We start from the raw sequence: 20,778 nt of genomic DNA on the forward strand, positions 1-20,778 counted from the left end.
GAACCCAGTCAATTATTTTAAGGGCTGCCCATGGGGGCATGTAAATTCCTCAGTACTTTCTGCTGTTGCTTCCTCAAAGTAAAGTTGGCTACAGGAGTTTGAGGGCAGTCCCCAACAGAGCTATGTACTGACGAGAATGAAAAGTACATTGGAATCTGGGGTGGAAAAGGGATCAGAAGGGATATGGGTCCAGCACTGACATATTCTGCTCCATTATCCTATTGTAAAGGTCTATCTATATAAGATTTCCGTTTTCTTTCAATAAGGAAAATACTTGTCCAATGAAATTTCAATGTTATCATTTAGTTATTTTGGGGGGTAAAGTCAGAATATTTTGGATTGGTTGAATTATTCTTTTTACCACCACACAAATGGCCCACTTTTGTATAATCACAAATGCCTGGGCGATAAGGAAATGGATAATCTTTACAATAGCTGTGATATCAGTATTGCCTTGGGATTATGCTCACAGTTTCTAATGCAAGAAAACCAGAAATAAATCCCAGATGTGCCCTTTTAGCATTAGGAAAATAAAATGAAATTATATGTGTATATTATACCCATATACATTACCTGGCACAGAGTTTGTAGTTAATAAAGGGTTGGTATTTGTTGTTATTGTAATTATTATAATTGTCAGAATTTTTTTTTCTTTTTTTTTTTTTGAGTTGGAGTCTCACTCTGTCGCCCAGACTGGAGTGCAGTGGTCGTTCCCAGCCACCGCAGCCTCGACCTGCTGGACTCCGGCGATCCTTCCACCTCAGCCTTCCGAGTAGCCGGAATTACAGGCATGCGCTACCATGCCCGGCTGATTTTTTGATTTATTGTAGAGATGAGGTCTCGCTGCCCAGGCGGGTCTCGAACCTGTGGGCTCAGGCAATCCACTCACTTCAGCCTCCCAAAGACGCGGGATTACAGGCTGAGCCACTGAGCCTGGCAATTGTCAGAATTCTTAATCACTTAAGTATTTAGTTATGTTAAAAATTGACTTTTACCTTCACAAGCAAAATAAAAAACTAAGAGAACAATGGGGAAAAATACAATTTTTACCAATTTTTGTATGAATGTTTAGATCCAAAACTTTAGTTAGGTCCTTTGTCTGTATTTGTCATAAACCTCAGGAATGTACTGTCCTAAGATAACAGAGGATCACGAATTCAGACAAGTATTAAAGCCTCTATTTGTTTTTCTCTTTATAAATTTTCTTAGAAAATTTTTATTACATAAGTAATGCACGTTCATTGTAGGAAAATAATGGAAAACAGAAATAAGCAGAGAGGGAAGAATAAAAAATATTCATATCCTAACTCCCATAAATAATGATTTCAGTAAATTCACATATGCAACACGTGTATTTTTTAATTGAATAATACCATGTATCATATAAAATTCACCAGATTTTGGAAATATTTTTCTATGGAAATATTTTTCTTCTAGAGTTTTATTTTTAATGGTTTGATATTCTATAAAATAAAAATGACACCAGTTATCTGAGGTTAATTGTTGCCAGGAATACGCCAATTGACTAAAATGTCCACCTAAAAATGTGATAAGTGGCAAGGTTTTTAAAAGGATAAAACCTAACTTATGATAATTATATTTTTTGTATTTAGCAAATTTAACTTTTAACTTATATGCTACTTCTGAGAAAAGTACATGAATCCACCACTGATTTGGGGCACGTTTTCTGAAAAGCACGCCTGAGTACATGATATGACTTTCTGTACTTCGTCCTTGATGTGCATAGGAGGATCATAATTTTTTGCCAATAAAAATTCTTGGGGCTTCATCAGTTTTCTTGCTTTATTTGAAGCCTCTACTGAGTCATCACCAATTTTCTGCAGTTGTTTACTGCTCAGTCTCCAGATCTTTATTTGTCAACCACTTTGCATGTGATTAGATGAGTCTCCCACATTACTTTTGCTGAGTTAAAGAAATCCTGCATCTTCTACAAGGTTTACCAATTGACTTTGCAAAATGACTTACTACCATTATTATTATTAATTTGAAATTTAATTAGAATAGAGTTATTTAAATCATCTGAAAATCTATAAGGAAATGAAGAATGACTTGACAGAAAGGAGAGATGTTAATGTAAACAGACTGGAAATTCATTTTACAAATGATTCAATTATTAGTGCATGCTTTCTTCTTGAAACTTTGTTTATAGCTTGCTTTTTCTTATACCTATAACAGTTAGGACTTCTATGCCATTAATTTCTAAATTATCTCTTATTTTTACATATCTAGTTTTTTATAAAAAAAGGAGTTCTTTACAAATCCTTTCTTTTTTTTTTTTTTTTTTTTTGAGTTGGAGTCTCACTGTCGCTCTGTCTGGAGTGCAGTGACCGCTCCCGGCCACCGCAGCCTCGACCTCCTGGGCTCCGGCGATCCTTCCGCCTCAGCCTTCCATGTAGCTGGAACTACAGGCGAGCACTACCACGCCTGGCTAATTTTTTTGATTTATTGTAGAGATGATGTCTCGCCTGCCCAGGTGGGTCTCGAACCCGTGGGCTCAGGCAATCCATTCACCTCAGCGGGATTACAGGTTGAGCCACGGAGCCCGGCTACAAATCCTTTCTAACAGGTGACAAGGTGCAATGTAAATCCATTTTTATTCTATTAATTTTAGTAGTGTATAAATCAGTACATTTGTGAAGATCTCAGAGCCTCTTTTGCCAATTCATGTAGATCTGTTATATATTTGTGAAAATCTTAGCGTCTCTGTTGCCAATTCATATAGATCTGTTTTATATTACTGATTCCCCTGGCTAATTTAGCTCACCCATCACGTGTCTTTAGTTATCTATTAGTACCAGGTTAGCTCTAGAGGAATCAACATCTTTGCCTTAGAGTTGGCTTAATCTTAAATGTAATGTTCTCACAAAAAATTTCCTTGACCACCAAATTTAAATTGATATAATTTTTTATTATCTCTGCACTCTATTTCTTTTGCTTCAGTTATTGGAATTTCAAATATATTTGTTTTTACTATCTATTTATGGTATGTTTTTTCACTAATCTGTAAGCAACATGAGGGCAGAAGACAGATCTATTTTGTTCACCAATATATTTTCTGAACGTAGCATAGTGACCTGCACGTAGCAGACACTTAATAAAATGTTAAGTTAAATAACTGGATGAGTGAATGGTGAATGACTGCAAGATCTGGAAACTAATTACAATACAATAGATTGGTAGAATTTTTTGCTTGAGAATAATTTTTAAGAATGCTGTTATTTATTCTGCTGTCACAAAGACTAAACCATATATTCTAATGAGGTATAACTGTTTAGCCCAGTCCCTGAAATTAGTTGGAGGAGGTTGGATGGAAACCCATTACCAGGAAAAGTCAAATACAGCAAATCTCAAGCTATTCTTGAAATTCCGAACTTTCAACAAGAAGATGAAGGCTTTTATGAGTGCATTGCAAGCAACCTTCGAGGAAGAAATCTTGCAAAGGGTCAACTCATTTTTTATGGTGAGCTAATCAAATTTCAATAAGTATATAAAATATTTGGAAATACCCTTCTAAGTAAATAGTGAAAGTCATTAACATGTTGTGGAAATATGTCATGGGAGAAATAGGAACGACACATTTCTGGTTTTATATGCTTAATTCAATGATTAGCAGAAGGAAATGACCATCTTTAAAAAATGACTTTAATTTCAGCATGGTCTATGCATGCTATTGCTTACTGTAATTACCTTGAAAATATCAGCAGTGTCATGTTAACACCATAAAAGTTTATAATAAAAGGTGGCATGAGCTCCAATATATTTTCCATAAAGCATTCAGCAGCAGCCTATGGCAATCTCAATTATAACTCTAACTAGAATTTATGAATAAAGAAGGAAAATGATAGGAAAAACTATACTGAATGGTGGTTTATAGTATTTGTTTTTATTTCTCAGATTTTACTCATAAACTTAAAAGAGATAATGAATGCATACATTTTCTAAAATTTGTTTTCGTGTATTTTTTCATCCAGGCTTGAAATTTTCTTTTTAAAAATTATATCAAATAAACCACAAAATATACCTCTGAATCATCCAAATGGTGGGTGTTTTTAAAATATCCGTAGCTTCTTCTGCAAATTTGATATATCTGCATTAGAACATTTTAAAATCTGTATTTATATGTGGCCAAAAATACTATGTGGCATGTTTATAATAAGTATAAAGTATTTGAAGAAAAAAATTTGTTTGATAACTAGCATAATTGCCCCATAGAAACGATGGTTGAGTGTCTGTGGGGAGAATATATTGTACTTTTCTTATATTATTTTCCATTTTTTAAAGAATTTCCAATTTTAACCTGAAACGAAAACTACTATCTTACATATAGAATATGAGTTCCTACTGATTATTCCTCTACAATTTTAGCAATGCTAGCCTAGAAAAAAATTATTTTCAATAGCACCTACTTTTTAAGGGAATGTCTTTGGGATTTAGCATCCTTTGAAAGTAAAATAGTAAAAGATACAACTGAGGGGGTTTGGTAAAGCAAAGACATTGAACATTTTGACTAGCTTTTAATAAATATTACCCATTTTTCTGTTCAATAGACAGAAATATAACCAAGAAATGAGCCATAGCACCAAGATATCTATAAACTTTAAGTCAACAATACTTTCCTCTACATTAACACAGCAGCTATTAACTTACAGAAAAATTTTATAAATATTAATTCATAGAATTCTTAAAATAATATTAAGTGGTGGAAATAATTTTCAGTGAAACTATAGACAATAAATCTTAGATTTATTGAGAAAGATTAATGATGTCAGGTTCAAGATCAGAACCTTGAAGAGTTTTCTGAAACTGGACTCTTACCACTTTACTATAGTTCTTCAACATGGTGGTTTAAGTTCATTTACAGCACATCTTGCAAAAGCCAAATTAGCAATTTAATGAATCAAAAATAGTCCTTGTGGGAGAATAATGGATACTTGATCAATAACATAATCATTATGCTTCTTAGTCACATATCAATTCACTTGCTGAAATGCTCCCAAAATGAACAGAGAATTGATTCAATTACCTCAGTGCCGAATAATACCTAAAAAATTCAAGAAAATAATCTTTCAGTTTAAATTATATTACTGTGTTTAAGTTATAATTCAGAACAAAATAATATTATATATCCACCTATACTGCATTTTTATAACCTACAAAAGAAATCTCAAAAGTATTATTATCATTATGGAAAAGAGAACATGTACAGAGGTTTTAAGTGACATTTCATAAGTAGTCAATAGTGGAAAAAAAATCTAAACACAAGCCTGCACAGTAGACCCAAAATTCTAAGTTTTTTCTCCCAAATATTTCCAATTTAATTGAAAGTCTTAACCTTTGTTGTTCAGAATTTTAAGCATCCATAGAATGTGCACATTAAATAAATGTATATGTTCTAAATTCACAATTATTGCATTAATTTAAAAAATTGGATAGATCTAAAAACTTTATTAGCTACTATATATATAAGCATGCATTTCTGTTCCCAGGACAAACATATATTAAGACAATTTCTAGCTTATAAAATTGTATTATAATATTAAGAAACATAATTCAATTTTATCAATATACCCAGTTCTTCAAATTCTTGCCTTGATTTGTCCCTCAAGACTGCAGGAAGCATGCTCTGTAACTGGAAGCTGTCCTGATTTCTACAGAAGGTAATCCTAGACTTAGTTCTCAAAACTCAGAAACAACATAACTCCTTTTACTCAATTATAAATTTCCTGAAGAGTCTTCCATCTTGGTAGAGGCAAGTGCTATAGTAGGAAAACCTGGCTATCTGTCAGACTTGGATTTTTGTTGTATACACTTTCAAACTGTATCGACCCTATTTCTCATTTTAACCACTGCTACAATGACCAGTTTCACACTGTTTTGTAGGTGTAACCAGAAAGAGCCTTGTTTCAGGAGTCACACACTATACACATCTTGTTTTCTGTTCTGGTTTTCTTTGGCCTTTTCAAGAGCCTACTCAGCACACAAGCATATTCAATCAGGATGTGCTAATATTTTATACCTGCATTACTCTTAGATGATTGAGAACAGAAGTTAGTGAATAAATGCTTTCTCTACCTTTCCCTGGACAGACAGTTCATAAAGATGCCTTAGAAATTCAAATGAAGCAAAGAAAAATGATCCATGTTGGTGACCAACTCAGTAACTCATCCTTGCATTGACTTTCTTTTTTCCCTGTTAAATATTTCTTTTCCTGATACCCTTTACTTGAGCTAGCAGTCTCAAATAAACATCCTGAACACAAAGCCCTTCATTCAGGGTTCAGATTTTAGCTTCTTTATTTTCTGACCATGTCATCTTGAACAGATTATCTAAAAGCACTGCAAAAATTCACTACAAAGATTGGAGGAGAGAATTAAGTGCCATTACGAATGTAAAACATTTAGTCATATTCTGATATTTCAAGGGAAGCCTCATATACTCCTATATATCCAAGTGTAGAAGTAAATGAAGGAGAGGGATTAATTAGTACATTCAGGTAGTTGCCAATTGTCTTTATAGAAGAAATATTAATTTTAAAACATTTACTTTTACAACACACCTGTTTCCATGAATGAAGATAAGAATAATACCACCTTACTTTCTCATCAATTATGCAAATTGGTTTTTGTCTCAGTACTATGCAGAGCTTTTGCAGATTAGAAAAATAAGGTTTTGGAAAACTCATGCCCAGGACTGAGGAACTGAACCTGTATACAACTCCAGCAGTTTCTATTCCCTGTTGAGAATTTTATCTAGGCAAAAATAATATTGGATTATTATCCTACTAAAATGTGTTAAGGCTCATAATTAGATTTATGCTTCAAGCTATTGAGTAGTAATTGCGTTTGACATAGGCACACTTATTTTTAGCTCATTTAGAGCAAATATAATCAATGGACTTTCAGATTTAGTATACCGGTTCAGATTTAGTATACATTTTCTAACTTGACCTATATACTAATATTAAGCATGGAATTATTCTTTGGTCCTGTTCTACATTTTGGCATTTTGCTACAACTCTCAAGTTGCTTTACAGGTACAGTAAAATGAAGATGACAAACATTTAATTTGAGCCAAATGTCCAGTGATATTTGCAACAGGATTTCTGTTGCTTCACATTGAAGCTCTTGCATTTTCCCTCCTTCAGATCATCTGTGTGTTATCCAACTGGACCCAGTTAGCCTTGTCCTTTTGATTTCTATAACACTTGAAATGTAGCATAATATCTTGGATAAATGCCTTACCAAATAGTCGCTCTTACTTTTTTGGAAACAGCTCCTCCAGAATGGGAACAGAAAATCCAAAATACATACCTCTCTATCTATGACAGCTTGTTTTGGGAATGTAAAGCTAGTGGAAAGCCGAATCCTTGGTACACCTGGTTAAAAAATGGTGAACGCCTCAATCCAGAGGTAAGCAACTATGTTGATATTAAAAATCCAAAATAAAGTTTTGTTACTAATGGTAATAGTAACTAACAGTAACAGCTAATGTTATCGGAGTGTTTAGTATGTTCCAAGAAGGGACGTATACTCTGACTTTATTTAATTCTTAAATAAATGCACAAAGTAACTATTGATATTATCGTCATCTTTAAAATGGGGAAAATAAGGGTAGAGAAGACAAATAACTTGCACAAGTTCACAGTCAGTGATAGATCAGCATTTAAATGCTGTCGTCGTCGTCATCATCATCATCACAAAGTATTTTAAACTCTCATATGAGCCAAGCCCTGATTGAAATATTTCCCCATGCATTATCTTATTGCATCTTCACAACCTTATGAGAGAGATACAATTATTATTCCTTTATGGAGATGAAGAAAATGAGTTTCAAAGTGGCTAAGCCATTTGTATAAGACCATACAGCAGCTAGTAAATGTTAGAATTAGCATTCTAAACATTTTTCATCTTATACCAGGAACCAAGCACTTAGTCATTACCCAGTATCTTTCTTTTCTGAAAAATGATGACTGTCTCTAAATCTGCAGGAAAGAGGAGAACTAAGGCAGTTATTCCCATTTTTCAATCGAAAGCACACTTTCTTCTAAAATATCCAGAAAATGAGGCGGAGTTGTTTTTCCCTATTAAATTATCCAGATAATTGTGTTAATGCTCCATTTTACTTTGCACATGTAGGCATAGCCAGAGACACAAAGAACATCTGTTGTTTGGAATTGGAATATAATGTTATTCTTTGTTTCAGCTTCAGTGGAATTTTCCTCCCGCTTGCCTTTTGCATATAACATTTTGTTTCCTCCAGCCTACTTTTATTTTCCTTAGAGGATGGTAATAAGTACCTTGAAATATTTAGTTATAAGTTTAATTTTTGCTATTAGCTACTTAATTATGTGCACTCAAAATTGCATTTCTGTACCCCAAGTGGGACTCTGTAACAGATTTTGGCTATTTAGGCGCACTTTACAGTAGGCTGCAGAAAGGAAGGATTCAGCCCCTCCAACTTAAGACTCACTTAGAAAATTCTAAGTCATCACATTTCAAATATTTTTGAAACATTATGATGGAAAGCCTAGGCAATATTCAATATTATTGTCCACCAAGTTTGTTTTCCTGAATAATTAGAATAGTGGAGTCTTCTAAATTATTGTATATACTAAATGACAGAAAGTTACATATATCCTATGCTAAAACTGCCAAATTTTAAAAAAATGAGATAACAAAATATACTAACCACTAAATTTATACTAAGCATATTTTTATTTTAAAACTTAAGAATGATGCCCAGGATCTTGCGGTACCTTAATTCACCAAAATGTCAGATCTCACAGATATGCACAAATGTTTAACAGCATATTCTAGTTAAGAGAATAACACATTAACATACTATCATGTTTGCATGCCTTTTCCTTTACTAGGAGAGAATTCAAATAGAAAATGGAACACTTATCATAACGATGCTGAATGTGTCAGATTCTGGTGTCTACCAATGCACTGCAGAAAACAAATATCAGATAATTTATGCAAATGCAGAATTGAGAGTTTTGGGTAAGTCATTCATTTACGACCAAAAAATTCAAAATGACATTTTAGCAAGCTATAATTATGCATAATCTGAACCCAATTTTTCTGTAAATTCGAAATTGCTGTCCTTTGAAATAATGGGAAATGTCTAAATTAGCTTTTTATAAAATTCAAGGTAGTAATTATTTTTCTCCTTGGGCAAAACATTATGGCTTGAGGAAGAGCCCACCACTCAATGCATCCAAATCAGAAGTTCCTCCAAAGCCAATTCTAGCATGAGGTTTTGTGTATAACTCAAAGAGTATTCATTAGGAATATTTTCGGTTGTAAATTAAAAAGTAAGAAAACAAAGTCACGATTTACAATGATGAGATAAACAGTGATTTATTTTATCTCTTTACAAGATATGGCACTGCAACTTGACAATGTTATTCTTTATACCTTCCATTCATGCTTGTAGTCTCATGGTTTCAAAATGTCTGCTATAGTTACAGAAATCAAGCCTATGCTCAAGGCAGAAGAAGATCGAGGTTACAGAACTGACCACATCTGTCCCATTCATTAGCAAAGCAAATTTTCCCTGAGCTCCCAGAGCAAACTTTTTTATGTCATTAACTGAAACTCTGTCACATGACCTTCCAGACATCAAGGGAAGCTGGAAAAAATAAGTCCCTGTAGTGGAAAGTGTTGAGATTAAAGCAGTTTGAGAATGATATTTTGTGGCATTCAACCAGTGGTGTCTGCCATCTGCCACAATAAATGACTTGTTGATAGCTTTCAGCCCAAGGCTTTCTTAGTGATAGGAAGAACAAAGGAGATAAAAGAGAGGAAGGATCAAACAACAAGACACAAAGTTTCATGAGTTCATGGGTGATGAGCATTCATTCATTCATTTGCTCTTCAATCAGTACTGTTTGATTGGGTATTTATTATGTACTAAGCCTTAAGACTAAAGTGATCTTTACCTTCACTGAACCTACAATCTCAAGGAGAAAAAAAATGCCAATTTTTTTAAATGGTGATTTTTGTGGCCTAGAATTGAGTAGTTGCTATCATTACAACTGGCAAGTTGAACATAACCTAAATTGATGGCATTCCCTTTAATCTGAGATTACAAAAGAACATGTACAGGTGAGGTGAAGGTCAGGGAAGTAACTCTGGAAAATTCTAGAAGAAAGAGAGCATTGCATATCTGAAAAAACTTCAGTTCACTTGAACGTTTTATTAGGAAAAGAGATTGAAAACACAGATTCCGACATCCTCGCAGTTTTAAAGATTTAGGTACAGCCCAGGTGGTCTAATTATTTATTATCTTCATAAATTTGTATTTGTCCAATATTTATTTAGTAGGCACAAAGCTGAGAGTGACAAAGACTTTTTTCTAAAAATAAAAACGTCTACTCTGCTTGTCTGCTTCTATAGAAAACTATGTACATTTTGCCTGAATAAATATGACATAGTGATACAGTATTTCTGACTTATTTCAGTGATACTTTGCTGTTGTTTACATATATGTGTGCACGCGCACACACACACACACAATGCATATTCAAATTTAGCCTCATTACTTTGGCTAGAATAGATTTCATGATTTCCTATAAAGTTAAAATTCCCTCTTCTGTCTCTTATAGGACTATCTTCACTCCCTTTGTTGTAAATGCTGCTAGAAATATGACTTAAACTTGCATCTTTCCTGACAGCTTGTTTTTTTTTTAAATTTCAGTGACCCCCACCCACACAAAAATATATTGCATTTATTGAGCATATACTTTGTGCCTGACACTATGCTATAGTTCTCTACAACTGTGATCTCAGTTAGTCTCCACATTAACTTTCTGAAGTAATATCTATTGTCATCTTCATTTTACAAATATTAGTAGAGACTAAAATGTTAAGTCAGTAACTAGTGCCAGAGCACAGAGCTTGAAAAAAGAATTCTGGATATACATACTAGATTCTGTCTAGTACACCAAGTTACCTCTTAATTGAGTAATTTCACTTTTTTTTTTTTTTTTTGGTCATTTTGTTTTTAGCCTCAGCTCCGGACTTCTCAAAAAATCCCATTAAAAAAAATTCAATTGTTCAAGTTGGTGGGGATATTGCTATAGAATGCAAACCCAGTGCTTTTCCCAGGGCAGCTATCTCCTGGAAAAGAGGAACAGAGACCTTGAGACAAAGCAAAAGGTAAACCAATCTTTGTTTTTTTAAAAGATTCTTAAGTATTTTATAATATATCATTTAAAAAAATTTTGGGGTTTACTAGGTCTTTCAAAATTCCCTCCTTTTTGATAAACTCTCAATGGCATATCCAGACATGTCAACATTTTTACATGTTAAAAACAAAGGAATCTGCTAAAGTGAAGACTAGGTTTTACATAAACTGGCTGCAATATTTTCAGTGCATACTTGTAATAGATATATTTTTTAAAAACCTTTAAGACTTTTCTGTATATTCAGTTTGAAGGCTTTTTCCTGACCTGGCCTGCTGAGAAATCAGTGAGAAGAACATTACACAAAGGAGAGAGACATTCATTCGCAAACACCTGGTGTTGTGGTTTTTAAATAGTCACACAGGTGTTCACCCCATGACAAAATGAATTCACCACATGAAAAAGATGTAGAGAGATTCCTGTAGAGAAAGAAGAGACGTTTCCTTCAATAATGGATGCAGTTGAGAAATCCTAGGTCAGCATTGGCATGTTTTCTAGGAGAGTTTGATAGAACGAAACAGGTGATTTTTCTCTATTTATAATATATTTCATTCCCTTATACTGTAGAATTTTGTGTACAAAAGGGATGACTAGACCACAGATGCAGCTCTCTTTTAATGACTTGTGTATATTTCTATGTAATCAGATATGCAATTAAATCCTACTGTGAATGAGCCATTATGCTAAAGATATGAAAATAGTCCCTTTAGTTCAATAATGTCTTCTTCAACAACGTATGTGTATATGACTCATATGTACATCCCAGGCAGGTAGAAGGCCAGGTGAAAGAAAGAAAAACTAAAGTATAATGAAAAATGACCATAGCCAGTCCAGGAAGGAATGATTGTGAACAATTGGAGAGTATTCTACACCTAAAAGGGACAAATAACAACACTAACTTCTGACTTCTGTTCTTTTGTAGGAAAGTAGACCCACCTTTGTAAAACTTTCAACAGTTCAGGGAAGGCTAGAAATCAAGGTTTGGGTGCTGAATCTCTTAAAACAGAAAAAAAAAATGCCCACAGGCTGAACCATTTTGTCATTTCTAATCCCAAGATTCACTTGTGGACAAGGAAGAAAAAAATAAGAGGTTAAAACAAGAAAACAAAAATAGGGATCTTTATTGTTTGTATAGAGTTCTATCATGGTTATTTCTGTTATCTTCAAGCTTCTCTCCATTTATACGATGAGATTCACAACAGAGAATTCCTTCTAGAGCATTCTTTCTTTCATTACTCTTTCCTATTCTTTCACATATCTTTATATCTCTAGACTAAAACTTTTTCCAGGACAGGAATTCTGTCAAATTTATTTTTGTATGTCCTGTGACTTGGCACAGAACCTCAAAAAATATCTGTGGAATAAGTGAATTAGTCAAAAAAGGAAGAATATGTGAGGTGTTACCAGCTTTAGAGAAAGGTTGTTTTGGGGAAATGCCGCTAGACATAAAAGAACAGACGTTTCAAAACTAAGGTTAAAAAAAAAAGGTGAACAACACCTGTAGCCCTAACCTAGGTCAGGCCCCCTTCCTCTATGTACACTGTCTGGGAAATTTATTCTCAAAAGACTTAGACATGACTTCTTTTTAAATGTTTCCTCTTTCATTCCTAAAATCTAGTCAAGATCTGAATACAACTGCTGTTGAATAGGAAAACTCAAGAGATTCCATAGTATCAAACACAACACTGTATAAAAGGTCTGTATAAATTGAATAACCTGCCTCATTTAATAAAGTAACTCTAAAGTTCAAACCCAAAGAGCATGAATAATTGCCGTTTACTTTCCATAAACTTTAAGGGCCCAAACACAAAGCATGGGCAGGAAGAAAAAAAGAAAGAAAGAAAGAGGAAGGATTTGGGTAAAGATAAGAAAATAAGAAAGAAAAAAAAAAGAGACAGAGAGCAAGAGCACATGGGAAACTTCTTTTTAAAACTTTTCAGGTTTTTGTTGTATTTTGTTTTACTTCATATAGAATGGATTTGCGCTCTTTTTAGCCTCAGCACAGTTGCTAACAGTCTTATCAGACTCTGGGTTGTCTCACTGTGATTAGGAAAGATCCCCCATGATTTCTATTTATAGATTATTCTCTCATAATTCTATCCTCTCATTGCTTTATTATAGGTTGTAACAACAAACAAATTATCTCCCGAATGTGCATTCTTAAAAGTCTAAAGAAATTGAGCCCCAGCAGAATGTAGTAATTACAGACATACATTTCTGCCCAGTGTAGATTACACTGAATAATAATTTGCAAAGGGTCACACAACCAGCTCCATGAGACTCTGTGTCTCTGCATACTTTCTAGCCTGTCTCCTCTTCTATTGCCTTCTGACCTGACTGGTTTCATTAAGCACATGGCTTCAAGCTGCTTATTGGGAAATAGTGCATTTATGCTTCTGTATGTGCTGGCCTAATGGCTTTTTAATAGTCTTATCACCGGGAATTCCATAACAGGTTAAATGTAAAAATTAGAGTAGTCATAAAAAAGAAACCGAGGGAAAAAGGAAAGATGGAAGGAAGGAAGGAAGGAAGGAAGGAAGGAAGGAAGGAAGGAAGGAAGGAAGGAAGGAAGGAAGGAAGGGTGGGTCAATATTGTTTATTGTAGATTTGTTACAGCCTGATTCAATAAATCAGCTGCTATCCCTGACAGCCAATTAAGATAAAGAGGCAGAGGCTGGGAGGAAAGGGGATGTTTAATATCTATAGCCAGGTTATAGGGAAACCTGCTCAAGCAACACAAATTCATTCCAGTGCTTACCCAAAATTCATAGCCCTTTACCCACCCCGAGTTTGATGCCTACATGCAATTTTAACATGACTGAAGATTTACATTAACCATTTTTTGATACATGACTACTGATGTGACATAAAGTCTCCTGGTCATGTTGACATTTTAGATAACATTTTAGAATTTACAATATGTTCTTTTACAGTTTTTTAGAGGAAGGGGCAGACAATTGCAATGTTTGGATGGCATGGAAAACATAATTGTAACAATCTTTTATTCTCAGGGACCTGGCCTATAACAGTCCAATGTCCTTAGATTCAAAAACGGAGGGGAAGTAGGCAATGGCCACTCCAAGCTTTCAGACACCATCTTGTTGGCGTTGGTCCACTCTCTAATTATTAGGTGGTCTGGCTTGCCCGACTGTTTCTTCTTCAGCACCAGCAGTGGCTTACTAGATAAGATTGGTTAGTCAGGCAAAGTCATGCTAGGAGAGGAGAAGGGGGTTGGCAAATAGGAACAATGTACGCTGTTGAATCCAAGCAACTTTTAGGTTTAACTCAACTCAACTACAAAAGAATACAAGTTTTTAAGTCTCTTCTGAATGACTATTCTAATATAACCAAAATGGTCTCTTTTCAGCCTACAACAGATGTAGTATAATATACTGAAAAGATATTCTAGCCCCTATTCCATCCTATTTTGAGCATAACTTTGAGTTTCTATAGTTCTTCATATGTAAAATAGATTAAAGCACTTCATTTTCTTAAAAGAGGAGAGAAAGTCAAATGTTTTTTTCAAGTCCATTCTGACCTCAGAGTGATTATTTCCTCTATATCTTTGGTCTGAATCATTAGGTGGAACCAAATTATTTTTCTGTGATCAGAACCCTTTTTTCAAAACAGTGTTGCCAGGACAGATCTCACATCCTAGAAAAATAATTGCATTTAGTTTGTAAATAGCTATCACACTGGAAGAAAGCTTTGAAGAGGACAGTATTAAAATAATAATGTTACATTATTTTTACATTTGAAATATACTAATAAAATTTATTTGTTTGTATCTGTGTATAAATTTGTGTGTATGCATGTGTGTTTAGGGATTGCCATCAGATTTCCAAAGAAAAGAAATTAAATGTCCTGGGAGCCAGGGACAGAGTGTTAAGCATAAAGTTTAGTTAGGAAATCAATTTTTAGATTTGATTACAAAATGCAAGTTTTATCACATGTGGTAGATATACTGTTCAATGCTATATTTGAAAAGTGCACTAGAGATGACATAGTTCATTTTACAAATTTTATAGGACCAGATCCTAAACTCAAACTCAGAACACTGAGTCCAGTACATATTTTTTAATGTCGCACCAGGCTGATTATTTCACTTAAATAGCAAAAACTTTCTCATACCTCTGTTAAAGCATGACACAATCATACATAAAGGAGGAATAAAAGAGTCAGATACAGGAAAAAATTAAAATGTTACAATGATTCCAAGTAGAAATAGTTTTTGTTTCTTGACCTTGGAAATGCCTGTGTGAGAAAATGTACATTCTTTAGTCTTTGTCATAAAACTTCTATATGGTACTGTCTACTCTGAAATTTCATTGTCACTAACTTTTGCTGCCAATAAAGTATAACTACCTAGAAATGGTTGAGAGAACACTAAAGAAGCCTATTCAAGGTGATCATACTGTATTGCTGACTTGTAAAAATGGTGGAAATATATATATTTTGAAAATTTCTTCTCGTCTTATATGAATTGAGACAGCTTTCATCACATAGCTTGTAAGTGGTGAAGCTTGGATTTGGGGCCAAGTCTTCCATCTCTGTATTTACTTCAACAAATAATGAGATCGTACTGAACTTTTATTTTGTGAGGGGTTGTTGTCACATGACTTAACCTAATTTGATGTGTTGGTAATTCAATCAAGCAATATTTCTTAATATGGTAAACATGTTTCTTACTAGCCTAAGCATCATAATTGAAGTCTTGACTATTTTAAGAATTCTGACTTTGCAGCAATTACTCTTATCTATATTCATGGCAGACTGTTAGAGTAGAAAAGTTTTCCTTGGACTAAAAATAGGCAGCCATTAGAAAGTCCGAAACCTGCCTGGTTTCCTCCCAGAAATGAATGGTCACACAATATCTGCCTCATTGTTTTCAGAGCTACCAGTGGTTTAGAAATAGCACTTGAAGAGAAGCAAAAGGCAGAAACCAGTATGTAGTACAAAGATCTGTGTATTGGGAACTAAAAAGCAGGAATTCTGGTCTCATTTTATCACTGATGAATGGCATGAAATAATAGACTACTCTTTTTATCTCTGAGGCCATGGTTTCTTGGATTTATTTTAGGATGAAATAATATGAAAACAACTTTAAGAAATATTAGGTATATCCATGAAGAGATTATATATTAGAAATCAATAGATAACCTTAGTCTGGCTAGTTGAAATTGCAACTTCTGCCTTAATTAGAACTTTATATATGTTTTAATGATTTGTCCAGGTGACCAAGTGACTGAGCCAAACTTGGTGATTACTGTGAATTGTCAAAACAGCTAAAATGATCTGGTTGATGGACTCAGAGTTTATAGAGACATCTGGCAGCAAGACCATAAGCTCCATGAAGGCAGTGAGCACCAATTTTAAATTCACCTTTTATAGGCCCAGCACACAGCACAAACCTGGTACATAACACATATTCAATAAATATTTTATGTGTTGCTAAAGTAATTAAAGTTTTGGTTGTTTTATTGACTTTAGAGATTTTGCACTTAAGCCGAAATCTTTAATAACTAATAGATTTAAGATGTGTTTATTCATTTATCAGCTCCTTCATTCATTCCACTAATATCTATTGAACATCTGTTATATTCCAACTACTGTATTGGTGCTGAAGATAAAATGTTGAGCCAGCTAGCCACACATAACACATAATATTCATCTTGCCCTTTCTTAGAATATTGTTTTCTTTGAAGTTATTTGAAGTGAAATATCTAAGTTCAAGTCTCAGTTCCACTTCTTAGTTGGTTAATAACTTATATCAAGACCTTTCAACTTCACAGGTTCTCAGTTGACCCATTTCAGAGAAAATAGTATTTGTCTCGCCTATAAGGTTGTATGAGACTCAAATGACATAGCAAGTGTGAAAGGGCAGGTGATCTGTACACAGTTAATACCATTGGATGCATTTATTGCTTTTGTCCTGACCTGTATGTAGATATCAGTTTTGCATACTTACCCTTTGCAGCCAGAGGAACAACCATGGAAAGTCATAATGAATACAGATTAAGTTTATCTCTGCAAAGCATTCTGAGGCAACTGAGGGAATCAATTCCACATCTGTTACGTTTGATTAATCACTTCTTTTTTTTTCCTTGTGGATCTACTTAGCAAGTGCACTGACAGAAATCAAAGTCCTAGATTTGTCTTCTTATGCCCAGTGACTGCTGGCTACTCATTCAGAGATCACCTCCTGAATTTAATAGGAAATGTTAACCACTGGAGAGACAGCTCAATGTTGTTCTCTGACAGGCACCATTAAATACAATGCCTGAATTACCTGGGGTTTGGTCACAGTGAACATACAAGCTCTGAAAAATAAAAACAAAGACATGGAGAAAATAAATTTTGTCCTATTAGTGAAAGAATAATAATTAATCCATATGTAATTGACAACATTTTTTCTTACTTTCCTAAAAATATCCTTAGCATTTTGCCCTTATTTGCTAAAAAATCAAATAAAATTCAGTCACAAGTCAAATTGTCATTAAGAATAACTATCTTAGAAACCTCCTATATGTTGAGCAGTACACCAGGCACTTTATATATCTCAAAACGTTAAAGCTCAGTTTTTCCATTTTCAGATATATTTCTGAAGATCAAAGTTGTCACAGAATATATGGCTAAAGTTTGTATCATTTTACCCTAGTAATCTCAAAGCATTATATAAGTAGTCACTTCAAAATTCACAGAGAATCAAACTTATTCAGTTGCAGAGATTCTACCCTTTGGCAGTTGGTCCCAGAATGTGAACATATTCCTCAGGCTTGAAATAAGAGGAAAGCTGGACTCTGTGGAACCAATTCTATTATCTTTACTTACTTACCCCAAGTACATATATTAGCAAACAGGTCTTATCAAATCAGGGGTTCTATGTAATTTATCCTACAATAATGCCACTGTTAAAAGGCATGTGGCCTTGGGCACCTGGCATGTGCCTAGTGGGAACAAATGAACCCATTAGGTGCATTGGAGTCTTATTCGATTATTAAATAAGCATTTTCTTATTCAACATTTTTGCCTTCAAGTCCCAAATTTGGAGTAAACTCTCTGCGTTTATGCTTGCTGGCTCTGCACTACTCAGATATCTCCCTATTGGACATCATATTCCACTGTGGGAAAACCACAGAGGGAAGGTGTAAACATGGTAGGGGAAGTAGAAAGAGGAGGAAACCAAGATAAAAGAGAAGGAGATGAAGGAGAAAGAAGGCCAAGAGAAAGGACTAGGGGGGTTCCTGTGACAAGAAAGAAGTGCTAATGAAGTCACAGGATCTTTTTTTTTTTTCTTCATGGATAAAAAGGTACCCTTGGGAAGATTTGTTTGAAAGCCCTTAGCATATTGCCTGACATAAAAAAGAACAAAATAAAAATTAGTTTGTCTTCATTTTTGCTAAACCACATGGATGAAGTGGTTCTCCCAGTTACAGAGCCCACTGTCCAGTACTTTGATGCCATTATGCATTCTTCCTGGAGGCTTTTCCCAAATCTCTTATGTTGTGGGGCATTAGCTAATGGGGTGTCTGGCTGCCTGAATATAAGAGAGCCAATTATATGATACTCCCTCCCTGGTGATTCTCTTCTAGATGTTTTAATATATCTGTCTTCCATATCATTACTGTTTCTTTTTCTCTTACCTTTACTCCCAAGGGCTCAGTCTTAATAAAATATCCCCTTTCCATATTTTCAATGCAACATTAGCCCTCATGCAGCAACCTGAAAGCCAGCTTTTCTTCCCCCTCCTCCTCCTTGCAGAGCTTCCTAATGGAACAAGCAAATAAACCTAATTTTATTTTGTATCACCAACTACTTAATGTAATAGTGCTTAGTACATCAGGTAGCATGAGTATCAAATAGGCAAATGAACCATATGTTCCCGTGTTTAAGGGAGAATGACAGTCTGCATAATGCCAGGCTTATTACAATCTCCCTTCTGTGCTGCCTCTTTGTAATAAAATTTTAAATTGTTCATACTCAACTCCTGAGAGCCTTGTTAAGGTGAGACTTTCCAAGGGAATGCATGTTGAAGATGTCAAGAGCCATCTAATAGTCTTGCCTGTGTCACACAAAGATGTAACAAGCTAAAAGCCTGTGTGTGCCCCTGTCAGTCTTGCTTTCATTTTCCCCTCTTGCCATCCAATCTTCGTTTTTTGAATCCCCACTGACTTCCACTGCTCCAGGGCACTCACCTTTCACACAGTGAATGCAGAATCACCCACCTGCCATGGTCTGAAAAAACTCTGGTTCATTAAAAATATAAAGCCTGCCTTTAAAGTCAGCTTGTCTAACTGGGTGTGTGCAATTTTACCCCAATACCTGGTGCTAGTCTATTATTGCTGTAGCTACCTATGTTTTCATGAGGGTTAATATCCTATGACTTTCAACCAAAGGCAAATATGACAAGGCAAAAAAGTTTCACAAAATAAATAGCATCTGATAAATTCTTGTACTGTGTCCTACAACAGAAAATAGGTAAACTTCATTGTACTGTTGCTGTGAATTCATAGGCTGTATCAGGTTTCAAATTTGATCAGGCATCTTAAGAACCTTGTGAAAAATGTAGATTCCAGGACTATGCCCAAGATTTTGATTTGGTTTGTGTATAATAGGATGAGGAATCTGTGTTTTTATAAATTTATTCCCTCTGCCCCTGAGAAAAGCTGAAGTTGTTAAATACCACCCAGAGAAACCTTGGTTTGATGTATACATATTTACCTAAATAGAAGCTTTCTTCATTTTTAATCTTTTTTCCACTCCAGAATTTTGCTTCCTATCCTAAAACTTCAACCCTTCATGTTATCTCACTATTGAAGAGATAAATCCTCAATTTCTTAATTTTTTGAAAATAGAAATATAATTGGCCCTAGAATTAGTGTCTGCTTACTGTTAGTCCTTGCTTCTAATTTCTGAGTGACATTTGTATCTTCCAAAATGTACATAAATATTCAACAGCAATAATTTTATAGACAGAAAAGGTCAATTATTCATGTAATTTATACAAATAACCTTTGGTTCTTGGTTTGATTTTTGAGAAAAGAAATTATTGCTTGATGTATTTAAAGTATAATGTCACTTATTTAAAAAAGAAACTGGTTGCTTGGCAGATATTTGTTACGTCTACACCTTCTTATTCACGGGTAAGCATATAAAAAACAGAAAAAGAATTGCTGTTTATGACAATTCAGTTGAAGAAATAAAACCTGAACCAATAGTGTAGAAACTAGTCTTGTTAATATCTTTCAAATAAGAAGTGAAGCTATCAGAGTAATTTTTTTTGGTTACTAGCTGTAACTTTTCAATTTTTTTCCTCTCAGTGGAACTTTTTAATTTTCCCAAATGGAATTTATGAAAAAACTTACTTTACTAAACAGATAAAATTAATCCAATCTGGCTAATGTCCTGGAGGGAGAACTAGAACCCCACTCAATGCTCTCCTTACTTCTCCCCTCTTCAGGTAGTCCATCCCTATCTCTCTGGAGAGCATAGTTTTAGGACTACTGATTTGAAGTGACAAATCTGATTCTCAAGTGTGAGTTGTCAGCTATTCATTTATTTATAAGCAC

At 34.4% G+C, this 20,778-nt stretch overlaps 1 protein-coding gene across 6 annotated transcripts in view; it reads left to right on the forward strand.

The window, feature by feature from the left end:
* The window catches only part of LOC103251849 (contactin-6), a 321,692-nt gene that overhangs the window by 227,040 nt on the left and 73,874 nt on the right, over positions 1-20,778 (forward strand). For 4 of the 6 annotated variants that reach the window (XM_008050467.2, XM_021708771.1, XM_008050468.2 and 1 more), the window contains 4 exons: positions 3,297-3,481; positions 7,294-7,430; positions 8,894-9,023; positions 11,033-11,183. In XM_008050467.2, the coding sequence (XP_008048658.1) occupies positions 3,297-3,481; positions 7,294-7,430; positions 8,894-9,023; positions 11,033-11,183 (603 nt within the window). The remainder of the gene's footprint in view (positions 1-3,296; positions 3,482-7,293; positions 7,431-8,893; positions 9,024-11,032; positions 11,184-20,778) is intronic. The other 2 variants (XM_021708772.1, XM_021708773.1) reach the window with 1 other exon arrangement.

Source organism: Carlito syrichta, unplaced genomic scaffold (assembly GCF_000164805.1).
Source record: "Carlito syrichta isolate Samal-C Ts95f unplaced genomic scaffold, Tarsius_syrichta-2.0.1 Scaffold147193, whole genome shotgun sequence".
Lineage (NCBI taxonomy): Eukaryota > Metazoa > Chordata > Mammalia > Primates > Tarsiidae > Carlito > Carlito syrichta.